At 48.4% G+C, this 16,846-nt stretch overlaps 1 protein-coding gene across 1 annotated transcript in view; it reads left to right on the top strand.

The window, feature by feature from the left end:
• Positions 1 to 16,846, top strand: part of LOC138255404 (dedicator of cytokinesis protein 2-like) — a 1,984,107-nt gene that overhangs the window by 474,631 nt on the left and 1,492,630 nt on the right. Inside the window, exon 20 of the mRNA XM_069205837.1 lies at positions 16,488 to 16,577. Within this exon, the coding sequence (XP_069061938.1) occupies positions 16,488 to 16,577 (90 nt within the window). The remainder of the gene's footprint in view (positions 1 to 16,487; positions 16,578 to 16,846) is intronic.

Genomic DNA, 16,846 nt, shown 5'->3' with positions numbered 1-16,846 from the left:
TCCCGTTTGTGAATGAGTTACAACCAGCTTGAACTTGGTGGTAACTGGGAATGTTTCCCGACTGCATTCCCAGTCGCAAATCATTACTGTATACCAGTGCAACTCTGTATTCGGAAGGAACGCCCTTGCATGCTCCTTCCTAATTGCGACTTGCAAAGCCTAATTTGCGAATCAGTAATAGGTTAGTGACTCGCCAAATAGGTTTGGTACATGCCAAAAAGCATTTTACAGGTCACAAACGGCACGATGGGCTTTCACTATTACCTGTTTTGTGTACAGACAAGCTGTGGAACTGAGTTACCTCCATCATTTAGACTAGAAGCATTTTTCAAGATTTTCCTATGTTTTCTCATAATCTGTATGATTTTATCGCAAGGTCTAGAGTACGGACACATTTTTATAAATTTCTGGTACCACATACAACACTGAGAGCGGGTCCTCAGTTTCGGTTAAAAAATGTATTTTGAACTCCGCTATCCATCAATTTGTATCTTACATTTCAAGAAAGATCTAAGTTTGTCTTGGTTTCAGGGATGGGGTCGTCTCCCTCCTTTACCTTTTCTTGTTTCCTGCTTTCACTCCTTTCTATTCCTTCCTCAATCACTGCATTCATTCCTTGTACCTTCATTTCATCCTTTTCTCCTACAGCTTCTCCAGTGATTTCAAAAGGCAGTTAATGTCAGATACTGTCTGACGAGCTACACCTCTTTAATTAGAGAGGGAGAGTACCCGCACTTCTCAGCAATATCTCAGTACCTTTAATCAGACAGTACCTGGACTTCTCAGCAGTATCTCAGTGCCTTTAATCAGACAGTACCTGGACTTCTCAGCAGTATTTCAACACTGTTAACGGGACAGTACCTCCATTTATCAGCAGTATCTCAGTACTTTAATCGTATAGTACCTGGACTTCTCAGCAGTATTTCAACACTGTTAAAGGATCAGTACCTCCACTTCTCAGCAGTATCTCAGTACTTTAATCGCACATCACCTGGACTTCTCAGCAGTATTTCAACACTATTAATGGGACAGAACCTCCCCTACTCAGAAGTATCTCAGTACCTTTCATCAGACAGTACCTGGACTTCTCAGCAGTATTTCAACACTGTTAATGGGACAGTACCTCCACTTCTTAACAGCATCTCAGTACCTTTCATCAGACAGTACCTGGACTTCCCAGCAGTATTTCAACACTGTTAATGGTACAGTACCTCCCCTACGCAGCAGTATCTCAGTACCTTTCATCAGACAGTACCTGGACTTCTCATGAGTACTTCAACACTTTTAATGGGACAGTACCTCCACTTCTCACCAGTATCTCAGTACCTTTAATCATACAGTACCTGGACTTCTCAGCATTATTTCAGTACTTTTAATCGGGCAGTACCTATGCTTCTCATCAGTATTTCAAGACGTTTGATGGGACAGTACCTACACTTCTCAGCAGTATTTCAAGACTTTTAATGGAATAGAACCTACACTTCTCAGCAGTATTTCAAGGCTTTTAATGTGACAGTACCTGCGTTTCTCAGTAGTATTTTAAGACTTTTAATGGGACAGTATTTGCAATTCTCATCAGTATTTCAATACTTTTAATCAGACAGTACTGACAGTATCTGCACTTTTCAGCAGTATTTCAATACTTTTAATCAGGGAGTACCTGAACTGCTCAGCAGTATTCAGTACTTTTACTGGGACAGTACCTGTGCTTCTCAGCTGTATTTCAGTAATTGTAATCAGACAGTACCTGCACTTCTCAGCATTACTGCAATGCTTTTAACAGGACAGTACCTGCACTTGTCAGCAGTATTTCAATACATTTAATCAGACAGTGCCTGCGCTCACAGAAGTATTTCAATATTTTTAATCAGACAGTATCTACCCTTCTAAGCAGCAGTATTTCAAATCTTTTAATAGGACAGTACCTGCAATCCTCAGCATTATTACAGTACTTTAATTCAGAAAGTACCTGCACTTCACAGCAGTATTTCAATACTTTTAATTGGACAGTACCTGCACTTCTCTGCATTATTTCAATACTTTAATGGCACAGTACCTGCACTTCTTAGCAAGATTCCAATACATTTAACGGGGCAGTATCTGCGCTTCGCAGCAGTATTTCAAGACTTTTAATCTGTACCTGCACTGCTCAGCAGTATTTCACTACGTTTAATGGGACAGTACGTGTGCTTCTGAGCTGTTTTTCAATACTATTAATCAAACAGTACTTGCACTTCTCTGCAGTATATATATAGTACTTTTAATCAGACAACTGCTATTGTCAGCAGTATTTCAATACTTTTAATGAGACAGTAACTGCAGTTCTCAGCAGTATTGCATTAATTTAAATGGACAGTACCTTACCTGCACTTCCCAGCTTTATTACAATACTTTTAATGAGACAGTACCTGCACTTCTCAGAAGGATTTCAGTACTTTTAACCGGACAGTATGTGCGCTTCTCAGCGGTATTTCAAGACTTTTAATCAGACAGCACCTGCACTTCTCAGCAGTGTTTCACTACTGTTAATGGGACAGTACCTGTGCTTCTCAGCAGTATTTCAGCATTTTGTAATGGAAAACTACAGTCACCTCTCAGTACTATTTCAATACTTTACTTTCTATGAGACCGTACCTGCCCTTCTCAGCTGTCTTTCAGTACTTTTAATTGGACAGTCCCTGAGCGTCTCAGCAGTATTTCAATATGTATAATGGGACAGTACATGCACTTCTCAGTAGTATTTCAGTACTTTTAATTGGACAGTCCCTGTGCTTCCCTGCAGTATTTCAATACTTTTGATGTGATAGTACCTTCTCTTCTCAGCAGTATTTCAATACTTTTATAGGGACAGTACCTGCACTTCTCAGCAGTATGTCAATACTTTTAATATGACAGTACCTGCACTTCTCAGCAGTATTTCAATACATTTAATGGGACAGTACCTGCACTTCTCAGCAGGATTTCAGTACTTTTAATCAGACAGTATGTGCGCTTCTCAGCAGTATTTCAAGACTTTTAATCAGACAGCACATGCACTTCTCAGCAGTATTTCACTACTGTTAGTGGAACAGTACCTGCGCTCCTCAGATGTTTTCAATACTTTTAATGGACAGTATCTGTATTTCTCATCAGTATTTCAATACTTTTAATGGGTCATTACCTGCACTTCTCTACAGTATTTTAGCATTTTTTATGGAAATGTACCGTCACTTCTCAGCAGTATTTCAATACTGTTAATGGGACAGTACCTGCACTTCTCTATAGTATAGCAGCATTTTTAATGGAAAAGTACCGTCACTTCTCAGCAGTATTTCAATACCTTTAATGGAAAAGCACCGTCTCTTCTCAGCAGTATTTCAATACGTTCAATGTGACAGTAGCTGCACTTCTCTGCAGTATTATCTCAGCAGTATTTCAATACTTTTAATGGGACAGAACCGTCTCTTCTCAGTAGTATTTCAATAAGTTTAATAGGCCAGTACGTGTACTTCTCTGCATTATTTCAAAACCAATTAATGGGACAGTACGTGCAGTCCACAGCAGTATTTCGGTACTTCTAATAGGACAGTGCCATCTCTTCTTAGAACTACTTCAATACGTTCAATGGGACAGTAACATCTCTTCTCAGCAGTCTTTCAATACGCAGTGCCCTCACTCCTCAGCAGCAACCAGGTGCTCTGGGACAGTGAGTCCCTAAACCTCTATACTTCCATTCCAAGCCCTCACTCCTCAGCAGCATACAGGTGCCCCAGGACAGTGAGTACCCAAACCTCTATACCTCCATTCCAAGCCCTCAGTCCTCAGCAGCATACAGGTGCTCCGGGACAGTGAGTACCTGAACCTCTATACTCTCTAGGAAAGCGAGTACCTGAACCTCTATACTTCCATTTCAAGCCCTCTATACTTCCATTTCAAGCCCTCACTCCTCAGCAGCAGACAGGTGCTCTGGGACAGTGAGTACCTGAACCTCTATACGTCCATCCCAAGCCCTCACTCCTCAGCAGCAGACAGGTGATCCGGGACAGTGAGTACCCGAATCTCTATACTTCCATCCCAAGCCCTCACGCCTCAGCAGCAGACAGGTGCTCCGGGACAGTGAGTACCTGAACCTCTATACTTCCATTTCAAGCCCTCTGTACCTCCATTCAAAGCCCTCACTCCTCAGCAGCAGACAGGTGCTCCGGTACAGTGAGTACCGGAAACCCTATACTTCCATCCCAAGCCCTCACTCCTCAGCAGCAGACAGGTGCTCCGGGACAGAGAGTACCTGTACCTCTATACGTCCATTCCAAGCCCTCCCTAATCAGCAGCAGACAAGTGCTCCGGGACAGTCAGCACCTGAACCTCTACATGTCCATGCCAAGCCCTCACTCCTCAGCAGCAGCCAGATGCTCCGGAACAGGGAGTACCCGATCCTCTATACTTCCATTTCAAGCCCTCACTCCGCATCAGCAGACAGGTGATCCGGCCCTCACTCATCAGCAGCAGACAGGTGCTCAGGGACAGTGAGTACCTGAACCTCTATACTTCCATTTCAAGCCCTCACTCCTCATCAGCAGACAGGTGATCCGGCGCTCACTCCTCAGCACCAGACAGGTGCTCCGGTACAGTGAGTACCTGAACATCTATACTTCCATTTCAAGCCCTCACTCCTCAGCAGCAGACAGGTGCTCCGGGAAAGTGAATACCTGAACCTCTATACTTCTGTTTCAAGCCCTGACTCCTCAGCAGCAGACAGGTGATCCGGCCCTCACTCCTCATCAGCAGACTGGTGGTCTGGGACATAGAGTACCTGTACCTCTATACTTCCATCCCAAGCCCTCACTCCTCAGCAGCAGACAGGTGCTCCGGGAAAGTGAGTACCTGAACCTCTATACTTCCATTTCAAGCCCTCACTCCTCAGCAGCAGGCAGGTGCTCCGGGACAGAGAGTACCTGTACCTCTATACTTCCATCCCAAGCCCTCACTCCTCAGCAGAAGACAGGTGCTCCGGGAAAGTGAGTACCTGAACCTCTATACTTCCATTTCAAGCCCTCACTCCTCAGCAGCAGACAGGTGGTCCGGGACAGAGAGTACCTGTCCTCTATACTTCCATCCCAAGCCCTCACTCCTCAGAAGCAAACAGGTGATCCAGCCCTCACTACTCAGCAGCAGATAGGTGATCCGGGACAGTGAGTACCTGAACCTCTATACTTCCATTTCGAGCCCTCACTTCTCAGCAGCAGACAGGTGCTCCGGGACAGAGAGTACCTGTGCCTCTATATGGCCATTTCAAGCCCTCCTTCCTCCACAGCAGGCAGGTGCTCCGGGACAGACAGTACCTGCACCTCTATACTTCCATCCCAAGCCCTCACTACTCAGCAGCAAACAGGTGCCTCAGGAAAGTGAGTACCTGTACCTCTATACTTCCATTTCAAGCCCTCACTCCTCAGTAGCAGACAGGTGATCCGGCCCTCACTCCTCAGCAGCAGCCAGGTACTCCATGACAGTGAATACCTGTACCTCTATACTTCCATTTCAAGCCCTCACTCCTCAGCAGCAGACAGGTGGTCCGGGACAGAGAGTACCTGTACCTCTATACTTCCATCCCAAGCCCTCACTCCTCAGCAGCAGACAGGTGATCCAGCCCTCACTCCTCAGCAACAGGCAGGTGATCCGGCCCTCACTCCTCAGCAGCAGGCAGGTGCTCCGGGCCAGTGAGTACCTGTACCTCTTTACTTCCATTTCAAGCCCTCACTCCTCATCAGCAGACAGGTGATCCGGCCCTCACACCTCAGCAGCAGACAGGTGGTCCGGGACAGAGAGTACCTGTACCTCTATACTTCCATTTCAAGCCCTTTCTCCTCAACAGCAGACAGGTGCTCCGGGACAGAGAGTACCTGTACCTCTATACTTCCATCCCAAGCCCTCACTCCTCAGCAGCAGACAGGTGCTCCGGGAAAGTGAGTACCTGAACCTCTATACTTCCATTTCAAGCCCTCACTCCTCAGCAGGAGACAGGTGGTCCGGGACAGAGAGTACCTGTACCTCTATACTTCCATCCCAAGCCCTCACTCCTCAGCAGCAGACAGGTGCTCCGGGAAAGTGAGTACCTGAACCTCTGTACTTCCATCCCAAGCCCTCACTCCTCAGCAGCAGACAGGTGATCCAGCCCTCACTACTCAGCAGCAGATAGGTGATCCGGGACAGTGAGTACCTGAACCTCTATACTTCCATTTCGAGCCCTCACTCCTCAGCAGCAGACAGGTGCTCCGGGACAGAGAGTACCTGTGCCTCTATACGGCCATTTCAAGCCCTCCTTCCTCCGCAGCAGGCAGGTGCTCCGGGACAGAGAGTACCTGCACCTCTATACTTCCATCCCAAGCCCTCACTCCTCAGCAGCAGACAGGTGCCTCTGGAAAGTGAGTACCTGAAACTCTATACTTCCATCCCAAGCCCTCACTCCTCAGCAGCAGACAGGTGCTCCGGGAAAGTGAGTACCTGAACCTCTATACTTCCATTTCAAGCCCTCACTCCTCAGCAGCAGACAGGTGATCCGGCCCTCACTCCTCAGCAGCAGCCAGGTACTCCGGGACAGTGAGTACCTGTACCTCTATACTTCCATTTCAAGCCTTCACTCCTCAGCAGCAGACAGGTGGTCCGGGACAGAGAGTACCTGTACCTCTATACTTCCATCCCAAGCCCTCACTCCTTAGCAGCAGACAGGTGATCCAGCCCTCACTCCTCAGCAGCAGGCATGTGATCCGGCCCTCACTCCTCAGCAGCAGGCAGGTGATCCGGGACAGTGAGTACCTGTACCTCTATACTTCCATTTCAAGCCCTCAGTCCTCAGCAGCAGACAGGTGGTCCGGGACAGAGAGTACCTGTACCTCTATACTTCCATCCCAAGCCCTCACTCCTTAGCAGCAGACAGGTGATCCAGCCCTCACTCCTCAGCAGCAGGCATGTGATCCGGCCCTCACTCCTCAGCAGCAGGCAGGTGATCCGGGACAGTGAGTACCTGTACCTCTATACTTCCATTTCAAGCCCTCAGTCCTCAGCAGCAGACAGGTGGTCCGGGACAGAGAGTACCTGTACCTCTATACTTCCATCCCAAGCCCTCACTCCTCAGCAGCAGACAGGTGCTCCGGCCCTCACTCCTCAGCAGCAGACAGGTGATCCGGCCCTCACTCCTCAGCAGCAGACAGGTGCTCCGGGACAGAGAGTACCTGTACCTCTATACGTCCATCCCAAGCCCTGGTTTTATGATTCCAGACAGCAGCCGCCGAGAGAATGAGCTCAGGGACAGGGCAGGAAGTTAACTGAATATATTGATGAGCCTTCAGTGAGGCGGCAGGTCGGTGTCAGTCAGTCCAGAGTTAAATAGAGCTTGGCGGCTGCTAGAGGCAGGAGGGGGCGCTCAGGAGGGCCCCCCCCAGGCATGGGAGCGTAACACTGGCACCGCCAAACCTCTTGAGCTCTGCCCCAGCCGACAAAGAGCCTGAATCCTATCTGAAAGGGGTCATGAAAATAATACATACAAAGTACAAAAAATGTGCTTTATCCGTGGGTCAGTAGAGGGGTCCCCCTTGCCCTGCCCCCCATGGCTTACTGATGAGTTAATCTACACCCCCGTGCACTTGGTTTCTCAAGTCTCGGGACGTGCAGCACATGTTATGCACAGAGAATAAATAACAAGGGACTGAAGTGAATCTTCCAGATTCACAGAGATGTGGGCAAGGATGCATGAGCTCAGGCTTTCATGCTACAGGTGCCCATTTCCAAAAACTCAGAAAAACAGGTAAAGGGGAGACGGAAGGCAGGAGCTATGTGACGTTTAGGGACGGGTCTACCAAACATCCGAGTTTCTAGTGCTGACTTACACTGTGTTGCCCCGCTGCCCACAAACAAGGCGTGCCTACCCACACTAGGTGCCATCCAACAGTCTTTGAAGTTATCCGCGGGGACAAATCCTGAACTGGGGGGAGAAATGTCCACTGATCCTAACCGAGTGACTCCTGAGTTTCCCTATGCCAGTTTATGTTTTTTTGTTCTTTTCTATATGTGCTCCTTTATGTTTATGGGGGTCTGTAAAAACCTCTGCCGAAACCTCCTGGCTGGCCCCTCTGCTGGGACATATGGCTCATGTCGCATCATGACAGGGAGGGCTTTCTTCTGTTCAAGTAAAGTGCCCCTCGCATCTCAATCAGTGCAGTCTCGTTAATGCAAACGAAATGCAAATGTGGACCTTGAAAGACTGGTAAATTGCCTGTCAGATTTAGGTGTCTTGTGGCGAGGATTCAAGAGTCAGAGGTAGCAGAGCCCCCCCCCTAGCCATACTTGAAAAACTTAACCACATAACTTCAAGAAAACAATCCCTTGGTAACTTGGGAGCATGTTTCTGGACGCTTTATGACTATTAGAGAAGAGACCAAGCAGTAATTCCTAGAATAAAGCTCTCCTCCAATCCATCCTGAGACCTGTTGTATCTCTACTGTGTCACTGGACAGCCACACTGACCATGTAGAACCTGCATTCTACCTCTCAGCATTACCACCATCCTTCTTCATCATGCAGAACCTCCAAGCTACCTCCCCGCATTACCACCATCCTCCCGGATCATGTAGAACCTGCTTCTACCTTTCAGAATTACCACCATCCTTCTTGATCATGCAGAGCCTCCAATCTACCTCCCCGCATTACCACCATCCTCCTGAATCATGTAGAACCTGCATTCTACCTCTCAGCGTTACCACCATCCTTCTTCATCATGCAGAACCTCCAATCTACCTCCCTGCATTACCACCATCCTCCCGGACCATATAGAACCTGCATTCTACCTCTCAGCATTACCAACATCCTCCGGGATCATTTAGAACCTGCATTCTACCTCTCCGCAATACCGCCATCCTCCGGGATCATGTAGAACCTCCATTCTACCTCTCAGCATTACCAACATCCTCCTGGTTCATGTAGAACCTGCTTTCTAGCTCTCAATATTACCAGCATCCTCCTGGATCACATAAAACCTGCAATCTACTTCTCAAGAGTACCACCATCCTCCTGGACCATGTAGAATATGCATTGTACCTCACAGCATTACCACCATCCTCCTGGATCATGTAGAATATGCATTCTACCTCTCAGTATTACCACCATTCACCTGGACCATGTGGAATATGCATTCTACCTCTTAGCATTACCACTATCCACCTGGACCATGAAGAACCTGCACTCTACCTCTCAACACTACCACTGTCCTCCTGGACCATTAAGAACCTGCCCTTTACCTCTCGACCTTACCAACATCCTCCTGGATCATGTAGAACCACCTGCATTCTACCTCGCAATATTACCACCATCCTCCTGGACCATGCAGAATATGCATTCTACCTCTCAGCATTACCACCATCCTCCTGCACCATTAAGAACCTGCACTCTACCTCTCAACATTACCACTGTCCTCCTGGACCATTAAGAACCTGCACTCTACCTCTCAACATTACCACCGTCCTCCTGGACCATGTAGAACCTGCACTTTACCTCTCGACCTCACCACCATTCTCCTGGATCATATACAACCACCTGCATTCTACCTCTCAACATTACCACCATCCTCCTGTACCATGTAGAACCACCTGCATTCTACCTCACAGCATTACCACCATTCTCCTGGATCATATAGAACCTGCATTCTACCTCTCAACATTACCACCATCCTCCTGGATCATGTACAACCTGCATTCTACCTCTCAACATTACCACCATCCTCCTGGATCATATAGAACTTGCATTCTACCTCTCAATAGTAATAGCATCCTCCTGGATCGTGTAAAACCTGCATTCTACCTCTCAACATTACCACCATCCTCCTGGATCACGTAGAACCTGCATTCTACCTCTCAACATTACCACCATCCTCCTGGATCACGTAGAACCTGCATTCTACCTCTCAGCATCACCGCCAACCTCCTGGATCATGTAGAGCCTGCATTCTACCTCTCAGCATTATCTCCATGTACATCCAGGTTCAGGGCTGCTGTACATCATGTGAGGGGGACATCTGCCCACTGTCCGGTTGAAGACCTTCTGAAGGGCCCAACTCGAGATTGCCCACTGCCACCTAGGGGGAGTTCCTGGCGCCTACGAGACAGGGAGCTACAGGACAAGTTAATAGCGGGAGCTGATCTCTACTTCAAAGAAAATCTGGGGTCGGTGTCACTGCAGGTACCCTATGGGAGGTGTTTAAAACCATGATACGGGGTCAGGCCCAGGCCCTGACGGGGGCAAAAAAGAAAGACAGGAGACTGGAGTGTACTACCATAGAGAATGGCATAGCCCGGTTGGTGACGACGGCCCAAGCCACTAATGCAGCGGAAGACAACTGCACCAGCAGAATCTGAGAGCCCTGCCTGAGATCATGCCTGAGAATGTGCTTTGGTGGTATGATGTGGGTGAGAAGGCCAGCAAGCTATTGGCCTGGTTAGAAAATAGGGATCAACAATGTTCTTGGGTGTTCCAGGTGAAAACTGAAGCGGGTACGCCACAGACGGCTTGCGACGCCATAGCCGAGGCCTTTACCAAATATTACGAGGGCCTCTACGCTTTCTCGACGACGATGACTGCTGCAGATTGCACCGACGTCCTGAGAGACATCCTTCTGCGTGGAGTTCCTAGGGAAGAACGGGAAGCTTTGGAAGCGGGTATAACAGAAGAAGGGTTAGTACAGGTCCTACGATACCTGCAATCGGACAACTCCCATGCCCCTATGGTCTGCCAATCAAAATGTACAATGGAATGGTAAGCATAGTGGCTAAACCATGCCGGACATGTTCCAGGAGGCCTGTTCAGAGCGCTGCTTGCTGGATGACCAAAGAACTGCGACGATAGTGGTCCTTCATAAGGACGGCAAACCTCTGATGGCCTGTAGTTCCTATAGACCAATCTCCTTATTAAATGTTGAGGCGAAGGTGCTTTCAAAGACCCTGACAACTAGACTCCGACGCGTCATTATCTCACTTATACATCCAGTCCAATCGGGCTTCATGCCCAATAGGAGCGCTAGGCTAAACCTTAGACGCCACTACGGAGTGCTTCACTTAATGGCAGTCACCGGCGGAACAGGCCGTCCTAATGGCCCTAGACGCCAAGATGGCATTTGATTCCATTGAATGGAATTATGTATTCGTCTTGGAGAAATTTGGTTTTGGGCCACGGTTTGCACCTGGGTTAGACTGCTTTATAGCTCTCCCATGGCAAGGGGTAAGGTGAATGGAGTGGTTTTCCGCAGCTTTGGATTGTGGAGAGGTACCTATCAGGGTTGTCCTCTGTTGGAAATGATGTCTCTACTTGACAGTCGGTTTACACCCTGTCCAAGAAGGGACCCTCACTCTGGTCAGGGTAAGGGAGATGCACAGCTCAGAAAACCCCTGCTCACCCTTTTGGTAGCTTGGCTCAAACAGCCAGGCTCATCTCAAGACAATGAGCAAGTTCACAAAGTAACACAGTGAAAACACCACACAAGTACTCTACACCAGTTTAGAAAACTGCCAAAATGTATCTGACTAAAACCAGACCAAAGCCACAAACATCCAACATACACAAGTAAAGATATCACTTTTTGAAGGTTTGAATGAGTCTTAATCTATAGACTCAATGGTTATATCCTTTTAACACACAGTACCTGGGATGCGTAAAAAACAAAGACTATGTAGGGTGTTAGAAATGGGGTGTCTAGTTGGCAGAGGTATTCACGTTTGTCCAAATAGGCACCACAATCTTAGTCAGGGTAAGTAACACACAATCCAAATTATCCTGTGCCCACCCTCTGGTAGCTTGGCACTGAGCAGTCAGGCTTATCTTATAAGGCAATGTGGTATTTGTGCATTAACTCATACAGTAACACAGTGAAAACACCACAAAAAACACACCACACAGGTTTAGAAAGATGTAAGATATTTATCTGGTTAATTTAAGGTCAAAATGATATTCAATAAGCACAAGTTGAGATATCAGTTTTGCAAGACTAAAAAGAGTCTTACATCTTAGAAATCTTCAGTTGTCTCTTGGTTTCACTAACCTGATTTGCGTAAAAAATTACATGCAGAGAGAACGCAGAGGAGGAGATGCGTGGAAAAATAGGGTGTGCGTTGGAATTTCTTGCATAGCACAGGCGATGCGTCATTTCTTCCACGCTGCAAGGGGCTTTGCGTTGATTTACGGTGCGCAGTCTTGGTTCCTCACTGTGATGCGGGGATCTATTTGACACCCAGGGACGATGCATGGAAATTCTGAGCATGTGGGATGAAGTCACAGGCATGCGTCGATCCGGTAGGTGGTGCATCTAATTTTCTGTCGCACGGCAGGTGCTGCATCGTTTCTTCCATCTGGAAGTCAGGCTGCGTCATTCTGGTTTGACTGTGCGTCAATCCAGTAGAGCTGTGCAGCGAATTTCCTGCTGCAAGGTAGGCGCTGCATCAATTCTTCACTCAGAAGTCGGGCTGCATCGTTCCGGTTTGGCTGTGTGGCAATTTTCTTGTCACAAGGTAGGCTGTGCATCGTTTTCGGCAGGCTATGGGTCGATTTTTGGAACACAAGGAGTTCCTTGAAGAGATGAAGGGGGTCATTCTAAGTCTGGCGGGCGGCGGAGGCCGCCCGCCAGACTTCCCTCACCAAAATACCGTTCCGCAGTCGAAAGACCGCTGAGGGTATTTTGGGATTTGCCCTGGGCTGGCGGGCGACCGCCAAAAGGCCGCCCGCCAGCCCAGGGCAAATCAACCTTCCCACAGGACGCCGGCTCAGAATTGAGCCGGCGTAGTGGGAAGGTGCGACGGGTGCGTCGCAAAGCAGACACTGAAATACAATGTGGGGCCCCGCAGCACCCCCTTCCGCCATCCTGTTCCTGGCGGGAGACCCGCCAGGAACAGGATGGCGGTAGGGGGTGTCAGAATCCCCATGGCTGCGGAGCGCACTCCGCAGCCATGGAGGATTCTGTAGGGCAGCGGAAAACCGGCGGGAGACCGCCGGTTTTCCTAGTCTGACCGCGGCCGAACCGCCGCGGTCAGAATGCCCTGCGGGGCACGGCCGGTCTGTCGGCGGTGCTCTCGCCGACCCTGGCCCCGGCGGTCTGAGACCGCCGGGGTCAGAATGACCCCCGAAGTCCTTTTGGCCCTGAAACTTCAGAAAACAGGAGGCAACCTCAATCCAAGCCTTTGGAGAGCACTTGTTAGCAAAGTCAGAGGGCAGCAGGGCGACACATGTGCAGCAGTCCTTCTCAACAAACCAGTCCAGATGAGTCCTTTGGGCAGTAAGGCAGCTCCTCTTGACAGGTTGCAGGTGCAGGTCCAGAAGTGTCTGAGTTGGTGGGGTCAGAGACCCAGTTTATATACCCAAAAATGTCTTTGAACTGGGGGAGACTTCAAAGAGTGGTTTTGACGTGCACAAGTTCCCCTTTCAGTACAGGTCTGCCTGCCAGGGTCCCAGTAGGGGGTTTGGCAGTGCATTGTGTTGGGGCAGGCCACTAGCCTTTGAAATGTAAGTGTCAGACCCTCCACCCTCCCAGCCCAGGAAGACCCATTCATTATGTAGATGAGTGCAGGTATGACTGCGCATCCTGTGTTTGTGGTTGTCTGAGTGAAATGCACAAGGGAGCTGTCATTCAGCCCAGCCCAGACGTTGATTGGAGACAGGCTGTGAGGCACAGATGGATTTTAGGTGCAGAGAAATGCTCACTTTTTAAAAGTGACATTTCTAAAATAGTATTATAAAATCCAACCACCAAAAAGCAGGGTTTTGTGTTACCATTCTGGCTATACTAAATATGACCTGGTTACCCCTTTCAGATCAGAATCTACCACTCAAATAGTATATCACACTCTTGATCACAGGCTCTTCTCCCTCCTCACAGGATCTATCACACTCCTCGATCACAGGCTCATCTCTCTCCTCACAGGTTCTATCACACTCCCTGATCACAGGCTCTTCTCTATCATCACAGGTTCTATCACACTCCCTGATCACAGGCTCTTCTCTATCATCACAGGTTCTATCACACTCCTGCTCACAGGCTCTTCTCACAGGTTCTATCACACTCCCCGATCACAGGCTCTTCTCTCTCCTCACAGGTTCTATCACACTCCCCGATCACAGGCTCTTCTCTCTCCTCACAGGTTCTATCACACTCCCTGATCACAGGCTATTCTCTCTCCTCACAGGTTCTAGCACACTCCCCGATCACAGGCTCTTCTCTCTCCTCACAGGTTCTATCACACTTCCTGATCACAGGCTCTTCTCTCTCCTCACAGGTTCTATCACACTCCCTGATCACAGGCTCTTCTCTCTCCTCACAGGTTCTATCACACTCCCTGATCACAGGCTGTTCTCTCTCCTCACAGGTTCTATCACACTCCCTGATCACAGGCCCTTCTCTATCATCACAGGTTCTATCACACTCCTGCTCACAGACTCTTCTCTCCCCTCACAGGTTCTATCACACTCCCTGATCACAGGCTCTTCTTTCTCCTCACAGGTTCTATCACACTCCCTGATCACAGGCTCTTCTCTCTCCTCACAGGTTCTATCACACTCCCCGATCACAGGCTCTTCTCTCGCCTCACAGGTTCTATCACACTCCCCGATCACAGGCTCTTCTCTCTCCTCACAGGTTCTATCACACTCCCTGATCACAGGCTCTTCTCTTTCCCCACAGGTTCTATCACACTCCGTGAACACAGGCTATTCTCTCTCCTCGCAGGTTCTATCACACTCCCCGATCACAGGCTCTTCTTTCTCCTCACAGGTTCTATCACACTCCCTGATCACAGGTTCATCTCTCTCCTCACAGGTTCTATCACACTCCTGATCACAGGCTCTTCTCTCTCCTCACAGGTTCTATCACACTCCTGATCACAGGCTCTTCTCTCTCCTCACTGGTTCTGTCACACTCCCTGATCACAGGCTCTTCTCCCTCCTCACAGGTTCTATCACACTCCCTGATCACACACTCTTGTCTCTCCTCACAGGTTCTATCACACTCCCTGATCACAGGCTCTTCTCACAAGTTCCATCACACTCCTCGATCACAGGCTTTTCTCTCTCCTCACAGGTTCTATCACACTCTTGATCACAGGCCCTTCTCCCTCCTCACAGGATCTATTACACTCCTCGATCACAGGCTCTTCTCTCTCCTCACAGGTTCTATCACACTCTTGATCACACACTCTTCTCTCTCCTCACAGGTTCTATCACACTCCCTGATCACAGGCTCTTCTCACAGGTTCTATCACACTCCTGATCACAGGCTCTTCTCTCTCCTCACAGGTTCTATCACACTCCCTGATCAGAGGCTCTTCTCTCTCCTCACAGGTTCTATCATACTCCTGATCACAGGCTCTTTTCTCGCCTCACAGGTTCTATCACATTCCCGATCAAAGTCTCTTCTCTCTCCTCACAGGTTCTATCACACTCCCTAATCACAGGATCATCTCTCTCCTCACAGGTTCTATCACACTCCTGATCACAGGCTCTTCTCTCTCCTCACAGGTTCTATCATACTTCTGATCACAGGCTCTTCTCTCTCCTCACAGGTTCTATCACACTCCTGATCACAGGATCATCTCTCTCCTCACAGGTTCTATCACACTCCCTGATCACAGGCACGTCTCTCTCCTCACAGGTTCTATCACACTCCCTGATCACAGGCTCTTCTCTCTCCTCACAGGTTCTATCACACTCCTCGGTCACAGGCTCTTCTCTCTCCTCACAGGTTCTATCACAGTCCTGATCACAGACTCTTCTCTCTCCTCACAGGTTCTATCACACTCCTGATCACAGGCTCTTCTCTCTCCTCACAGGTTCTATCACACTCCTGATCACAAGCTCTTCTCACAGGTTCTATCACACTACTGATCACAGGCTCTTCTCTCTCCTCACAGGTTCTATCACACTCCCTGATCACAGGCTCTTCCCTCTCCTCACAGGTTCCATCACACTCCTGATCACAGGCTCATCTCTCTCCTCACAGGTTCTATCACACTCCTGATCACAGGCTCTTCTCTCTCCTCACAGGTTCTATCACACTCCCCGATCACAGGCTCTTCTCTCTCCTCACAGGTTCTATCACACTCCCTGATCACAGGCTCTTCTCTCTCCTCACAGGTTCTATCACACTCCCCGATCACAGGGTCTTTTCTCTCCTCACAGGTTCTATCACACTCCCTGATCACAGACTCTTCTCTCTCCTCACAGGTTCTATCACACTCCTCGGTCACATGCTCTTCTCTCTCCTCACAGGTACTATCACACTCCCTGATCACAGACTCTTCTCTCTCCTCACAGGTTCAATCACACTCCTGATCACAGGCTCTTCTCACAGGTTCTGTCACACTCCTGATCAGAGGCTCTTCCTTCTCCTTACAGTTTCTTTGAGTCTCTCCCTCTTTGCACATGTTCTTTTCTCTCCTCAGTTTCTTTCCCATTCCTTTCTCACGGGCTCTCTTCTCTCCCCACAGTTTCTCCAGGATACCCTTGATGCTCTGTTCTCCATCATGATGGAATATTCACACACAGACACCTACGACATCCTCGTCTTTGATGCTTTGGTAAGTCTTTGTGACCTTGAATTGCATATTTTATGATACTATCTGTGAGAAGTTAATTAAATTGATTTGTTAATGAACCTCACGTGATTATGCGTTAAACAAATTACTGTTCGTAGTTCAGTGTCAGACATCCACTCCTGTGCCATCTCAAGGAATTTGGTGCTCCGGGTAAGAAATATTTTGGAGCTCCCTACTCTGCACTACTTTTAATTTTTTTACCAATTTTAGTTAATTAAGCCTTTGTGCTGCCAAAAAATATTACATTATTT

This window comes from Pleurodeles waltl, chromosome 1_1 (genome assembly GCF_031143425.1).
Source record: "Pleurodeles waltl isolate 20211129_DDA chromosome 1_1, aPleWal1.hap1.20221129, whole genome shotgun sequence".
Classification (NCBI taxonomy): Eukaryota; Metazoa; Chordata; class Amphibia; order Caudata; family Salamandridae; genus Pleurodeles; species Pleurodeles waltl.
The sequence above is the reverse complement of the archived record's forward strand: the minus strand, read 5'-3'. Positions and strand labels throughout refer to the sequence as shown.